Source organism: Hypanus sabinus, chromosome 3 (genome assembly GCF_030144855.1).
Source record: "Hypanus sabinus isolate sHypSab1 chromosome 3, sHypSab1.hap1, whole genome shotgun sequence".
Taxonomy (NCBI): domain Eukaryota; kingdom Metazoa; phylum Chordata; class Chondrichthyes; order Myliobatiformes; family Dasyatidae; genus Hypanus; species Hypanus sabinus.
The window spans coordinates 2,733,984-2,749,274 of record NC_082708.1 but is presented as its reverse complement, the minus strand read 5'-3'; the positions used below and the strand labels follow the sequence as shown (position 1 = coordinate 2,749,274).

Sequence of the window (15,291 nt, the reverse complement as noted above, 5' to 3'; positions counted from 1 at the left end):
GTCCCCACACAATCTGTGTATCACACACTTGGATCACGTCTGTACTCACACGGTCCACTCCGCACACAATCTGTGTATCACACACATGTGGATCATGTCTGTCCCTTACAAAATCCATTCTCCCATGCACAATCTGTGTTTCACTCCTAATAATCATGTCTGTCCCTCACACGGTCCACTCTCCACACACAATCCGTGTTACCCACACACGATAATCATGTCCATCCCATGGATTATGAGTTAATTGGTCATTGTAAATTACCCTGAGAGGAGGCTGGTGTTAAATCAGTGGGTTGCTGTGCGGAGCGGAGCAGGTTTCTGGGCTGGAAGGGTCTGTTCTGCACTGTAGATAAATCTGATGCTGTTAGAATCAGAATCACAATCACAATCAAAATTATGTTTGATATCACTGCATTTGTCATGAAATTTGTTCTTTTTAAGTAAACATAAGAACATAAGAAACAGGAGCAGGAGTCGGCCATTGGCCCATCGAGCCTGCCCCACCATTCAGTAAGATCATGGCTGACCTGACCATGGACTCATCTCCACCTACCTGCCCTTTCCCCATAACCCTAAATTCCCCTACTATGCAAAAATCTAACCAAACTTGTCTTAAATATTTTTACTGTGGTAGCCTCCACTGCTTCAATGGGATGAGAATTCCACAGATTCACCACACTTTGGGACAAGTAGTTCCTTCTCATCTCCATCTTAAATTTACTCCCCCGAATCTTGTGGCTATGCCCCCTAGTTCTAGACTCAGTTACCAGTGGAAACAACTTCCCTTCCTCCACCTTATTGATCTCTTTCATAATTTTATATGTGTCTATAAGGTCTCCTCTCATTCTTCTAAGTAAGTCATTGAAGTAAGGTTTCCAATGCCCCTGAGGACTTGAGCATCTGGCAGTAAGCAAGACTTTGAAACCCTCTTCTGTTTCTGCAGGAGACACCATGTACGTACTGGACCTGAGCACCAAGGCATTGAAAGCAAGGAATTGGCAAGGAGTCCGTGGATGTTCAACCATGATGCGATGGATTGACAGATATTACTGCTTCACAGGAACAAACTTCACTCGTTTCAACCCCAGCACAGGGGAAGTTCCTCCGGGATACCCGAAGGACATCCGGGATTACTTCATGTCGTGTGAAGGCCGAGGTGAGTGTCCTGTTCTTATTTCTTGGAACTCTGGCCCTCAGAGGTGGATGAAGAGTTCAGATCTCTCTGCTTTTCACTTCCCAACAACCCCATCACTCCAAAACATTTATAGTCATTGAACACTTCAGCACAGAAACAGGCCATTCAGCCTATCTAGACTATTTCAAACTATTTATCTTGCCCTGAAATTGAACCCACATCCACAACTCCTGCTGGCAGCTCATTCCACACTCTCACCCTCTGAGTGAAGAAGTTCCCCTCATGTTCCCCTTAAACTTTACCCTTTCACTCTTAACCTACAACCTCTGGTTGTAGTCCCACCCAACCTGCTTGCTGTCTATACCCCGCAATTCTACAGGCACTTGCTCTCTGTACCTTCTCCACTCTGCACACACTCTCCAGGTCCCCCACCAGCCTGAAATGTTCCAAGGGGAACGAATATCCTTGCAAAGAGGTTTGCTAGAGCTGTTAGGGAGGGTTTGAACCAATTTGGCAGGGGGATAGGAAGTGGGATGATAGGGCTGAGGATGGCCAGTTGGTTTACAAACAGAGGCCGTGTGTAATGAAACAGCTGGCAAGGAGAGGCTGACGTTAGGGCAAAATTGTAGTCAATAGGATGAGCTGCAACTTATAAAGGGGAACAAAATCAAAAGGGTGATGAATACAGGACTAAAGGTGTCATATTTGAATGCACAGATTGTTGATCTTGTAGCACAGTTAGAGATTGACATGTATGCTGTGGGCATCACTGAATAATGTCTGAAAGAAGATTATAGTTGGGAACTTTACGTCCAATTTATAGAATGCCTATGAGATGGCTCTTTCGAGCAGCTTGTGGTTGAGCCCACAAGTTCAGCGATTCTGGATTGGGTGCTGTGCAATATTACACTATCTATATGGATATCTATATGGACAGTATGGATAGAACTGAGAAATTGTAAGGGCAAAAAGACCCTTATGGGAATTACCTACAGGCCCCCAACTAGTAGCTTGAATATAGGGTGCAAGTTGAATCGAGTTAAAATTGGCAGGTCACAAAGGTAATGCTACGGTTGTTATAGGCAATATGGGGGACTTCAACGTGCAGGTAGACTGGGAAAATCAGGTTGTTACTGGACCCCAAGAAAGGGAGTTTGTGGAGTGCCTCCGAGATGGATTCTTAGAGCAGCTTGTACTGGAGCCTACCAGGGAGAAGGCAATTCTGGATTTAGTGTTGTGCAATGAACCGGATTTGATCAGGGAACTCGAGGTAAAAGAGCCATTAGGAGGTAGTGACCATAATATGTTAAGTTTTAATCTGCAATTTGAGAGGGAGAAGGGAAAATCGGAAGTATCAGTATTACCGTTGAACAAAGGGGACTGTGGAGCCATGAGGGAGGAGCTGGCCAAAGTTAACTGGAAAGATACCCTCGCAGGGATGACAGAGGAACAACAATGGCAGGTATTTCTGGGAATAATACAGAAGGTGCAGGATCAGTTCATTCCAAAGAGGAAGAAAGAATCTGAGGGGAGTAAGGGGCGACCGTGGCTGACAAGAGAAGTCAAGGACAGTATAAAAATAAATAAGTATAACATAGCAAAGATGAGCGGGAGGCCAGAGGACCGGGAAACTTTTAAAGAGGAACAGAAGATAACTAAAAAGGCAATACGGGGATAAAAGATGAGGTAGGAAGGTAAGCTAGCCAAGAATATAAAGGAGGATAGTAAAAGCTTCTTTAAGTATGTGAAGAGGAAAAAATTAGTTAAGACCAAAGTTGGGCCCTTGAAGACAGAAACAGGTGATTATGGGGAACAAGGAAATGGCAAACGAGTTGAACAGGTACTTTGGATCTGTCTTCACTAGGGAAGACACAGACAATCCCCCAGATGTAATAGTGGCCAGAGGACCTAGGGTAATGGAAGAACTGAAGGAAATTCACATTAGGCACAAAATGGTGTTGGATAGACTGATGGGACTGAAGGCTGATAAATCCCCAGAGCCTGATGGTCTTCATCCCAGGGTACTTAAGGAGGTGGCTCTAGAAATCGTGGACACATTGGTAATCATTTTCCAATGTTCTATAGATTCAGGATCAGTTCCTGTGGATTGGAGGGTAGCTAATGTTATCCCACTTTTTAAGAAAGGAGGGAGAGAGGAAACAGAATTATAGACCAGTTACCCTGACATCAGTGGTGGGGAAGATGCTGGAGTCAATTATAAAAGATGAAATAACGGCACATTTGGATAGCAGTAACAGGATTGGTCTGAATCAGCATGAATCTATGAAGGGGAAATCATGCTTGACTAATCTTCTGGAATTTTTTGAAGATATAACTAGGAAAATGGACAAGGGAGAGCCAATGGATGTAGTGTACCTGGGCTTTCAGAAAGCCTTAGATAAGGTCCCACATAGGAGATTAGTGGGCAAAATTAGAGCACATGGTATTGGGGGTAGGGTACTGATATGGATAGAAAATTGGTTGGCAGACAGGAAACAAAGAGTAGGGATTAACGGGTCCCTTTCAGAATGGCAGGCTGAGACCAGTGGGGTACCGCAAGGCTCGGTGCTGGGACCACAGCTATTTACAATATACATTAATGATTTAGATGAAGGGATTAGAAATAACATTAGCAAATTTGCAGGTGACACAAAACTGGGTGGCAGTGTGAAATATGAGGAGGATGTTATGAGAATGCAGGGAGACTTGGACAGGTTGGATGAGTGGGCAGATGCATGGCAGATACAGTTTTATGTGGATAAATGTGAGGTTAATCACTTTGGTGGCAAGAACAGGAAGGCAGATTACTATCTGAATAGCGTCAAGTTAGGAAAAGGGAAAGTACAACAAGATCTAGGTGTCCTTGTTCATCAGTCACTGAAAGTAAGCATGCAGGTACAGCAGGCAGTGAAGAAAGCTAATGACATGTTGACCTTCATAACAAGGGGAGTTGAGTGTAGGAGCAAAGAGGTCCTTCTGCAGTTGTTCAGGGCCCTGGTGAGACCACACCCGGAGTATTGTATGCAGTTTTGGTCTCCAAATTTGAGGAAGGACATTCTTGCTATCGAGGGAGTGGAGTTTCACAAGGTTAACTCCTGGGATGGTGGGACTGTCATGTGTTGAAAGATTGGAGTGACTGGGCTTGAATACACTAGAATTTAGAAGGATGAGAGGGGATCTGATTGAAACATATAAGATTATTAAGGGATTGGACAGGCTAGAGGCAGAAAACATGTTCCTGATGTTGGGGGAGTCCAGACCAGAGGACACAGTTTAAGAATGAGGAGTAGGCCATTTAGAATGGAGTTGAGGAAAAACTTTTTCACCCAGAGAGTTGTGGATTTGTGGAACGCTCTACATCAGAAGGCAGTGGAGGCCAATTCTCTGGATGCTGTCAAGAAAGAGTTAGATAGAGCTCTTAAAGATAGTGGAGTCAAGGTATATGAGGAGAAGGCAGGAACGGGGTACTAATTGTGGATGATCAGCCATGATCACAGTGAATGGTGGTGCTGGCTGGAAGGGCCGAATGGCCTACTCCTGCACCTATTGTCTATTGTCTATACATCCCAAAAAGGAGGAAGTATTCTAAAAGCAAGATAACACAACAATGGTTACCAAGAGAAGTCAAAGCTGACATAAAAGGAAAACAGAGGGCATATTAAAGAGCAAAAAGTTAGAGGATTGGGAAGCTTTTAAAAACAAGCAGTTGGTAACTAAAAAAGTCACTAAGCAAGTAAAGATGGAATACAAAATTAAGCTATTCAATAATATTAAAGAGAAATCAAAGTTTCTTCAGATACATAAAGTGTAAACGAGAGGAAAGAGTCAATACCGTATGGATAGAAAACAATGCTGGAGAGGTAGTAATGGGGGACAAGGAAATGAACTGAATACGTATTTTGCATCAGTCTTCGCTGTGGAAGACACTATCAGTATGGTGGAAATTCTAGGTGTCAGGGGCCTTTTAAGTGCAGGAAGATACCATTACTACAGGGAAGGTTCTTGAGAAACTGAAAGATCTGAAGGTAGATAGGTCAATTGGACCAGATGGTGTACACCCCAGTATTCTGAAAGAGGTAGCTGAAGAGACTGTGGAGTTATTAGTAATGATCTTTCAAGAATTGCTAGATTCTGGATTAGTTCCAGAAGGCTGGAAAACTAAAATTGCCATTCCATTCTTCAAGAGAAGCAAATGAGAGGCACATGAAAGGAAACTATAGGCCAGTTAGTCTGACCTCAGTGGTTGTGGAGATGTTGGAGTCTATTAGTAAGCAAGAGGTTTCAGGTTACTTGGAGGCACAAAATAAAATAGACTGTTTTCAGCATGATTTCTTCAAGGGTAAATCTCGCCAGACAAACCTGTTGAAATTCTTCGAAGAAATAACAGGCAGGATAAACAAAAGACAATTGGTGGAAGTTGTGTACTTGGATTTTCAGAAGGACTTTGACAAGGTGCCACACATGAGGTTGCTTAACAAGTTACAAGCCTATGGTGTTACAGGAAAGAGCCTATGGTGAGGAAGGCAAGTGTGACATTCCCATTCATTTTAAGAGGATTAGAATATAAAAACAAGGATGTAATGTTGAGAATTTCTAAAGCACTGGTGAGGCCTCACTTGCGGAGTATTGTGAGCAGTTTTGGGCCAATTACCTTAGAAAGGATGTGCTGAAACTAGAGAGGGTTCAAAGGAGATTCATGAAAATGATTCCAGGATTGAACGGCTTGTCATATAAAGACTGTTTGATGGCTCTAGGCCTGTATTCACTAGAATCTAGAAGAAATGGGGAGGTTCTCATTGACACCAATCAAATATTGAAAGGCCTTGATAGAGTGGATATGGAGGGGATGTTTCCTATGTGGTAGAGTCCCAAACAAGAGGAGACAGCCTGAGAATAGAGGGATGTCCTTTTAGAATGGAGATGAGAAAGTATTTATTTAGCCAAAGAGCAGTGAACATAGAAATCTACAGCACATTACATACCCTTTAGTCCACAATGTTGTGCCACCCATGGAATCATCCTGATGAAGGGTCTCGGCCCGAAACGTTGGCTACTCTTTTCTCACGGATGCTGCCTGACCTGCTGAGTTCTTCCAGCGTTGTGTACGTATTCTTTGATCCACAGCATCTGCAGTTGTATTTTTGTGCTCAGAATAGAGGGGTGTCCATTTAGAATGGAGATGAGGAATTTCTGCAGCTAAAGGATGGTGAATCTGTGGAATTTGTTACCACAGGCAGCTGTGAGGCCAACTGATTGGGCGTATTTAAGGCAGAGCTTGATAGATTCTTGATCAGTCAGGGTGTGCAAAATTGTGGGGAGAAAGCAGGAGAATGGGGCTGAGAGAGAACTGGATCAGCCATGATGAAACGGCAGAGCAAACTCAATGAGCCAAATGGCATAATTTTTCTCCTTTATCTTATGGTTCCCAGTAGTGATGCAGGTCCCAATTGGAATTGTCTACACACTGCTTTGCCTCCACAGATGCTGTCCTATCCATTGTATCATTGTATGAGCCAATAGGCTGGTCCTGGACTTATTTCCACTTGGCATGATTAATTTGTTATTATTTAATTATTTATAGTTTTATATTGCTATATTTCTTCACTACTCTTGGTTGGTGCGGCTGTAACAAAACCCAATTTCCCTCGGGATCAATAAAGTACGTCTGTCTGTCTGTCTATTCCTCCAGCAACTTGCTCTGTGTTCAGAATCAAGTTTAATATCACTGACCTGTCATGAAATTTGTTGTTCTGTGGCAGCAGTACAATACAGTGCAATACATGAAAATACTATAAGTTACAGTAAGAATATATACATACACTCAGTGGGCACTTCACTAGATACAGGAGTGGAACCTGTTGTGGTCTTCTGCTGTACCCCATCCACTTCAAGGTTCAACATGTCACGCAGCCAGAGATGCTCTTCTGGGCACCACTGTTGTAGCACGTGGTTGTTTGGGTTACTGTCACCTTCCTGTAAGCCTGAACTAGTCTGACCATCCTCTCTCACCTCTCTCATTAACAAGGCATTTGTGTTCACAAAACTGCAACTCACTGGATGCTTTGTTTCATTTTATGTTCAAATTTCTGTAAACTAGAGACTGTTGTGCATGAAAATCCCAGTAGATCAACAGTTTGTGAGATACTCAAACCACCCCATCTGGCACTGACCATCATTCCATGTGACTTAGATCACATTCCTTCCCCTTTCTGATGTTTGGTCTAAACAACAACTGAATCCCTTGGCCATGCCTGCATGCTTTTGCACATTGTGTTGCTACCACATGATTGGCTGATTAGATATTTGCATTAATGAGAGGTGTACAGTGTACCTGATAAAGTGGCCATTGATTGTGCATGTATAAATTAGTAGTGCTAAAAGACAGCAAATAGTGAGGTAGTGTTCATAGACCATTCAGGAATTTGATGGCAGGGGGAAGAACTTGTTTCTAAAATGTTAAGTATGTGTCTTCAGGCTTCTGTACCTTCCCCCACCCACGGTAGTGATGAGAAGAGGGCACATCCTGGGTGGTGAAGATCCTTCATTATGGATTCCAATCCCTAGGTATGAGCTCCCACTTTGCTTATGGACCCCTGACACAGCACCTCGCCACTCTCTGTTGTTCTTTTGGTGTTCAGTCCTTGTCCAGAGTGTGTGTGCACTCTGGCGTGTCTCCCTGCCAGACTGGGCGCTCACCATACTCTGGCCAAGGACATGGGAATTGGCTGTTGCATGAGGGAACACTGTTTTGCGTCTATATGTACTCATGATAGGAGAGAACTCACCTTCTCTTTCTCAGGCCACTGGAGCAGGAACAGCACCGTTGACAGGAAAATCTTCAGCCTCTGCAGCAATGCTGCCTTCGATGAGTTCGACGAGGATGAACTGGGGAGGGTCTACGCCTTCCGAGGTGAGTTCAAACAAGCAAGACGTAGGAGGAGGCTGTACAGCCTCTTGCGGCTGTTCTGGCTCAGTTCCTGCATCAACCTTATTCCCCTTATCCGAAGATCCATCTATTGTTTTCTTGAATACACAGAGAAATGGAGTCTCCACAGTCTGAAGGCAGAGAATTCCAGGGATTCACCACACTCCCCATCCCACCCACAACCTATCATCACCCTTACTCTGTGTGTTGCTTTTTGCTTCACGTACCCAGATACACAGACCGCAGGCAACTGATTGCGGGCCACAGAACATTATAAGATGGCATATTTACGGGGTGCTTCGCCCAATGCTTTACAGTACAGGTGACCTGGGTTCAGTTCCCACTGCTGCCTGTAAGAAGATCATACATTTTCCTCATGACCATACGTTTAGTCTGTGAGTGCTGCCTTCCTCCGACAACCCAAGTACCAGCTGGAGGTTAATCGGTTATTGTAAATTGTCCCGTGATCAGGATAGGATTAAATCGGGGGGTGGGGGGGGGGGGGTTGCAGGGAGGCGTGGTTCAAATGGCCAGGGCCAGAATGGTCTATACAGGCCCTTCAGCCCACAATGTTGTGCCAACCCTTTAACCTACTCCAAGATCAGTCTAACCCTTCCCTCCCACATTGCCCTCCATTTTTCTATCATCCATGTGCTTATCTAAGAGTCTCTTAAATATTCCTCATGTATCCGCCTTTATCACCACCCCGGCAGCATGTTCCACACACCCACCACTCTCCGTGTGAAAAACCTACCTCTAACATCCCAACACTTTCCTCAAATCACCTTCAAACTATGCCCCCTTGTGTTAGCCATTTCCACCCTTAGAAAAAGTCTCTGGCTGGTAAATCTCTCCTGCACCGTCTCGAAAGCTTCCATATCTTTCCTATAATGAGGCGACCAGAACTGAAGACAATATTCCAAGTGTGGTCTAACCAGAGTTTTAGAGAGCTGGAACATTACCTCATTCCCCCGACTTAAGGAGGCAAACACATCAAACACCTTCTTAATCACCCTATCGAGTTGCATGACATCTTTGAGGGATCTATGACATGGACCTGAAGTCCCCTCTGTTCCTCCACACTGCTAAGAGTGGAAAGCTTCAGCAGGCCTGCAACCCAGACAGATCATTCTGTACATCACTATATCAAGGAAGTGACAACAAGACAAAGTGCAGTATAGGCCATTCAGCCCATCGATTCTGCTCCACCATTCCATCTTGGCTCATTTAATATCACTCTCATCCCCATTCTTCTGCCTTCTCTCTGTAGCCTTTGACACCCTGACAAATCAAGAACTTCAATTCTGCTTAAAATATACCCAATAATTTGACCTCCACAGCCATCGGTGGCAATGAATTCCACAGATTCACCACCTTTTGGCTAAAGGAATTCCTCCTCATCTCTGTTCTAAATGGATGTCCCTCTATTCTGAGACTGTGTCCTCTATTCTGGGACTCTCCCACTATAGGAAACAATCTCTTCATATCCACTCTAATTGGGCTTTTCAATTTTGATGGGTTTCGATGAGATCCACCCTCATTCTTCTGAACTCCAGGGGAATTGGAGTGCAGCTTATAGTGCGCTTCAGGTCCGACCATTCACCAGGGTGGGAAGGAGCCCTCTGAGTAGGCCACAAGGGGGAGGGGATCCGGAGGGAGCTAGATATGGGGTCTTGGGTTTCTGGGGAGGCGAGTCACATCAGCACTGTTTTCAGAGTGAGCATCAGACACTACAGCAGATTTCAGATCGACACTCGTATCCAAAGTAACCGCTGTTTCTGGTGACAATGCAGATAATTGGTACTTCCGGATAGACAAGAAGCGAGAGGGTTGGCACCCCTTTTTCCTGAACTCGAGTTGGACGTCCCTGCATGGGAAGTTGAATGGAGTGTTTAGCTGGGACAAGAAGATGTACTTCATCCAGGTGAGTGTCCTGTTGAGGTCCAACTCATCTCCCAGGGCTCCTGGGTCAGACCACAGACGCCAGTACATGCAAACAGACACCTCCCAAGGCTCCTGGGTCAGACCACAGATGCCAGTACATGCAAACAGACACCTCCTGAGGCTCCTGGGTCAGACCACAGACGCCAGTACATGCAAACAGACACCTCCCGAGGCTCCTGGGTCAGACCACAGACGCCAGTACATGCAAACAGACACCTCCCGAGGCTCCTGGGTCAGACCACAGACGCCAGTACTTGCAAACAGACACCTCCCGAGGCTCCTGGCTGAGATGCCAGCAGGCTCCTTCAGCCAGTGAGCCATCAGGCCCTTCAGCCCAACTTGTCTGTACTGTACCTGTACCTGACTCAGAATCAGTTTTAACATCACTGTGGTGAAATTAGTTGTTTTGTGGCAGCAGTACACATAAAAATTGTACTGTAAGAAATATCTATATATAGTAAATTAATTCAGTGGTGCAAAAAAAAGAGAGCAAGAAATTAATGAGGTAGCGTACATGGATTCATTGTCCATTCAGAAATCTAGCGGCAGAGGGGAAAAATAAGTTCCTGAAATATTAAGTGTGCATCTTCAGACTCCTGTACATCTTCCCTGATAACGCTGAGAACATAGAACAGTACAGCACAGTAACAAACCATCTGGCGCAGTGTTGCACTGAACCAGCTAAAAAGCAAATCAAAAACACCCAAACACTGATCTCTCCTACCTACGCTGTGTCGATATTCCTCCTTCTTCCGTACATCCATGTGCCAACCCAAACGTTTTTTTAAAAGCCTCTAGTGTCTTTGCCTCTGCCACCGTCCCAGGCAGTGCACTCCAGGCATCCACCACTCTTGGAGTAGAAGCCTTACCCCTCACATCCCCTCTCACCTTCAATGCCTGCCCTCTGGTATGAGACATATGAGAGGAGAGCATGTCCTGGCTGGACAGTGGGGGTTCTCAATGATGGATGCTGCCTTTTTGAGGCAATATCTGTTGAAAGTGGGTGAGGGAAGTCCACTACTTCCTCCCCCACTTGCCTCCTTATGCCCATGATCTTCCTCACGTAGATCTGCATGTCACTTCTATTAAAGGTGTCCTTGTGTGTTTCAGACTGACTGTTCATTGTTGAGTGTTGTCCGTGTTTTCGGTCTGCATTACCAGTCAGTGGAAACACAACACTAACAGGCATTGCTCTTTCTCCCTTCACAGGGATCACAGCTCTACATCTATAAAGCCGAGACACGATACCGTCTGATTGAAGGATATCCCAAACCAGTCAGTGACGAGCTGGGAATTTCTGGCATTGATGTTAACGCCACCTTCATCTGCCCAAATACGTCCCTGCTCTACGTCATCACAGGTAAGGCCAGGCACTGAAGCTTTCCTGTTGACACTTTAACCTACTCCACCATCAATCTAACCCTTCCCTCCCACATAGCCCTCCATTTTTCTATCATCCATATGCCTATCTAAGAGTCTCTTAAATGTCCCTATTGTATCTGCCTCTACCACCACCCCTGGCAGTGTGTTCCACACACCCACCACTCTCCGTAAAAAAAATCTGACATTCCCCTCCCCCACTATACTTTCCTCCAATCACATTCAAAACTATGCCCCACATATTAACCATTTCCACCCTGGGAAAAAGTCTCTGGCAGTCCACCTAATCTATGTCTCTTATCAAGTCACCTCTCGTTCTCTTTTGCTCCAAGGGTAAAGCCCTAACTCATTCTACCTATTCTCATAAGACATGCTCCCTATTCAGGCAGCATCCTGGTAAATCCCCTCTACACTCTCTCCAAAGTTTCCACATCCTTCCTAAAAAGAGGTGACTAGAACTGAACACAATATTCTGAGTATGGTCAAACCAGAGAGTTTCAGAGCTGCAACATTTACCTCATGGCTCTTTAACTCAATCCCCCGACTAATTAAGGCCAACACACCATACACCTTCACAACCATCCTATCAATTTGCATGGCAACTTTGAGGGGTCGATGGATGTGGCCTCGTGATCCCTCTGCTCCTCCACACAGCTAAGAATCCCATCATTAACCCTGTATAATGCCTTCATGTTTGACTTCCATTGGAATCTACTACAACCTTCTACACCATCCACAAGTCCATTAATCTTCTGTCATCTACAAACTGACTAGCTTCCACTTCCTCATCCAAGTCAGTAAATCCACAAAGAGCAGGGGTACAGAACAGATACTTGCGAAACACCATTGGTCACCGCCCTCCTGGCAGAACATGCTCCATCTACAACATTTCTTCTGTAATTCTGGGTCACCAGTCTTCCATCAGTCTGATGAGAGGTGACCTGATAGAGGTGTACAAGATGATGAGAGGCATTGATTGTGTGGATAGTCAGATGCTTTTTCCCAGGGCTGAAATGGTTGCCACAAGAGGACACAGGTTTAAGGTGCTGGGAAGTAGGTACTGATGGGATGTCAGGGGTAAGTTTTTTATTCAGAGAGTGGTGAGTGCGTGGAATGGGCTGCTGGCAACGGTGGTGGAGGTGGATACGATAGAGTCTTTTGTTACGTACCCCGTAACTGGGTCACTTACCAGCAAAGATAGAGAGGTCTGTTGAAGTCTGATGGTACTATTTTTAACAGTATTTATTGATAAAAATACACAAAAATAATATCAATGCAAACATACAGATAATATACGTCATCAATACTAAATCTAAAAGCGCGGGTATAATAATAATCAATAAGAAATAGCTCTATCGTTGTCTAGGGGATAATGTATTGTCCGATGGAAATATAAAAGTCACTCAAGTTCATTCAGGCTGCAGCTTTTGGTTGGAGAGAGAGACGGAGGTTTAGAACTTGCCCGTTTTCCTTTTTATGATGTCGATCCTTCGAAATGTCATCGGTGATGATCTCTTCTTTAGCTAAGCCGTCTTCCGTGGTAAGGCCCCAATCCCAGGCAACGGGAAAGGACACACGTGGGCCCTCCACCGGCTGTTGCTATTAAACGCTGTCACGGGATTTCTAGCATTTCTCCTGGTGCGTCTAAAGGGGTTGTTCCCCAGACCCTCTTTTATCCTTACTCGCGGGGTCTCAGATGTCAATCAGGTTGGGATGATGCAATCCCTCAACCAACCCCCTCTGATTGTTGCCTGAGGGCTTCCATGAAGTACAGTACTCAATACACAATTCCGTCTCCAAGAGACAATGGCCGTTATCCGTGGCTTTGTATCACAGAGGCCAGGACACATTCCAAACGTCTCTCTCTCATTTCCTGGGTCTCCTGACCTGAATTAATAGCGATCTTGCGAGTCTCAAAAAGGAGGGGGTTACTTTGTACCCTTCGGCCCCTCAGAGTTGGGGCACAGGCGTAACACTTTTAAGAGACTTTTGGATAGGTACATGGAGCTTAGAAAAATAGAGGGCTATAGGTAAGCCTAGTAATTTCTAAGGTAGGGGCGTGTTAGGCACAACTTTGTGGGTCTAAGGGCCTGTATTGTGCTGTAGGTTTTCTATGTTTCTACCAAGGGGAGATTCAGGAGCCTAGAGCCACACAGACTCAGCATTTCAGGAACATCTTCATTCCCTCTGCCATCAGATTTCTGAATGACCAATGAACCCATGAACGCTATCTCAACATTTCTTTTTCTTATTTTGCTTTCTTTTTGCACTTCTCATTTCATTTATTTAAATATGCATTTCTTACATAACTTATATATTTTTATGATGAAGTATTGCAGTGTACTGCCGCATGACAACAAACTTGACAACATACACTGGTGATATTCAATCCAATTCTGATTTGGATTTGGGTTCTGATTTACTCTGCCTTCTACGGGCAAAAGCTGATTCTGAATCCACACAGCCGAGTTCCACTGGATCCCACACCTCATCAGTGACCTGGGAATCTTATCAAACTTCTTATAAAAACGTATATACACCACATTCACTGCTCTGCCTTTGTCAATGTGCTCTGTCACATCCTCAAACAATGCAATCGGGCCTGTGAGGTATACCTGCCCCTCACAAAGCCATGCTGAGTATCCCTAATCAAACTCGTATACCCTGTCTCTGCCCCACACGTCACCAGCACCAGCCTACCCACCATCAGGGACACATATACAGAAAGCTGCTGGAAAAGGGCCAGGAACATCATGAAGGATCCCACCCACCCTGCTCACAGAATGTTCGTCTCACTCCCATCAGGGAGGAGGCCATGTAGCATCTACACCAGGACCCCAGACTCAAAAACAGTTACTTTCCCCCAGCAGTGAGGCTGATCAATATCTCCACCCACTAACCCACTACTTAAGAATTCTTTCTAATAATGTTCCCACCATTATCTCCTATTCCCTTCTTGAACAAAAGAATACCATTTGCCACCAGAATATTACCATTTGATTGGATGGTGAGCTGTGGTGTATTGAACTGCCCTGTGCAGCCAGTTGCATGCTAGAATGACCCACAAGGCCAATGAAATGCCAGGACACTCTACATGGCCAATTGCATGCTGAGATGCCACAGCAGGTGTATGGTATCCTGAAACATTGTTGGTGGGATCTTGTTGTGAGCAGGCTGGGGAGCAGCTGATGGGCTGTGCAGGTTCTGCCAGGTACCAGAAGCTGGTTTGTTCTCCCATCAGGGTGGAGGGAGGTACAGGAGCCTGAAGACACATACTCAAAGTTTTTAGGACAGCTTCTTCCCCCTCTACCATCAAATATCTGAATGGAGAATGACTCCACACACACAACCTCATCAGTTTTTGCTCTTTTTGCACTACTAGCTGCATTCATTTATCATTCATATATGTATATATACACACACACACACACACACTGTATTTCTGATTATCATTTTTGTCTTCATGATAATGTACTACAGTGTTCTGCTGCCACAAATGTCATGACATATCAGTGATATTGAACCTAATTCTAACCCCCTCCCTGTCCTGTTGCAGGGAACCACATGCGGGTTATTGACCTGAAGCAGAGCCCCAGGGTGCTGGGTGACGGGGTCCGCATTGGCCACTCGCTGGTGGACGGTGCAATGTGCAATCGTAGGGGCATCTATCTGTTCATTGGCACCCAGTACTACCGATACAACTCTCCGTCTGAGCTGAGTGCGTGGCACAGCCTTCCAGACCCGCACAGCATCAAGGGCGACTTTCTGCATTGTCCGCACAGAGAGGCTCTGCCCCACCATCGCTAACAGTCTCTGTCATAGGTCCTGAATCTGCAACAGCTCCCCTCCATGCCGGCCCGGTACAAGCATCCAGGACCCCAGAATGACCTGTCCCTGGTTCACACCA

General features: G+C 45.2%; 1 protein-coding gene across 1 annotated transcript in view; it reads left to right on the top strand.

The window, feature by feature from the left end:
- Positions 1–15,291, top strand: part of hpxa (hemopexin a) — a 50,077-nt gene that overhangs the window by 34,715 nt on the left and 71 nt on the right. Inside the window, exons 7-11 of the mRNA XM_059963525.1 lie at positions 944–1,156; positions 7,935–8,045; positions 9,854–9,984; positions 11,214–11,364; positions 14,941–15,291. The exon at positions 14,941–15,291 is cut by the window's right edge and continues 71 nt beyond it. Of these exons, the coding sequence (XP_059819508.1) occupies positions 944–1,156; positions 7,935–8,045; positions 9,854–9,984; positions 11,214–11,364; positions 14,941–15,191 (857 nt within the window). The 3' untranslated portion in view covers positions 15,192–15,291. The remainder of the gene's footprint in view (positions 1–943; positions 1,157–7,934; positions 8,046–9,853; positions 9,985–11,213; positions 11,365–14,940) is intronic.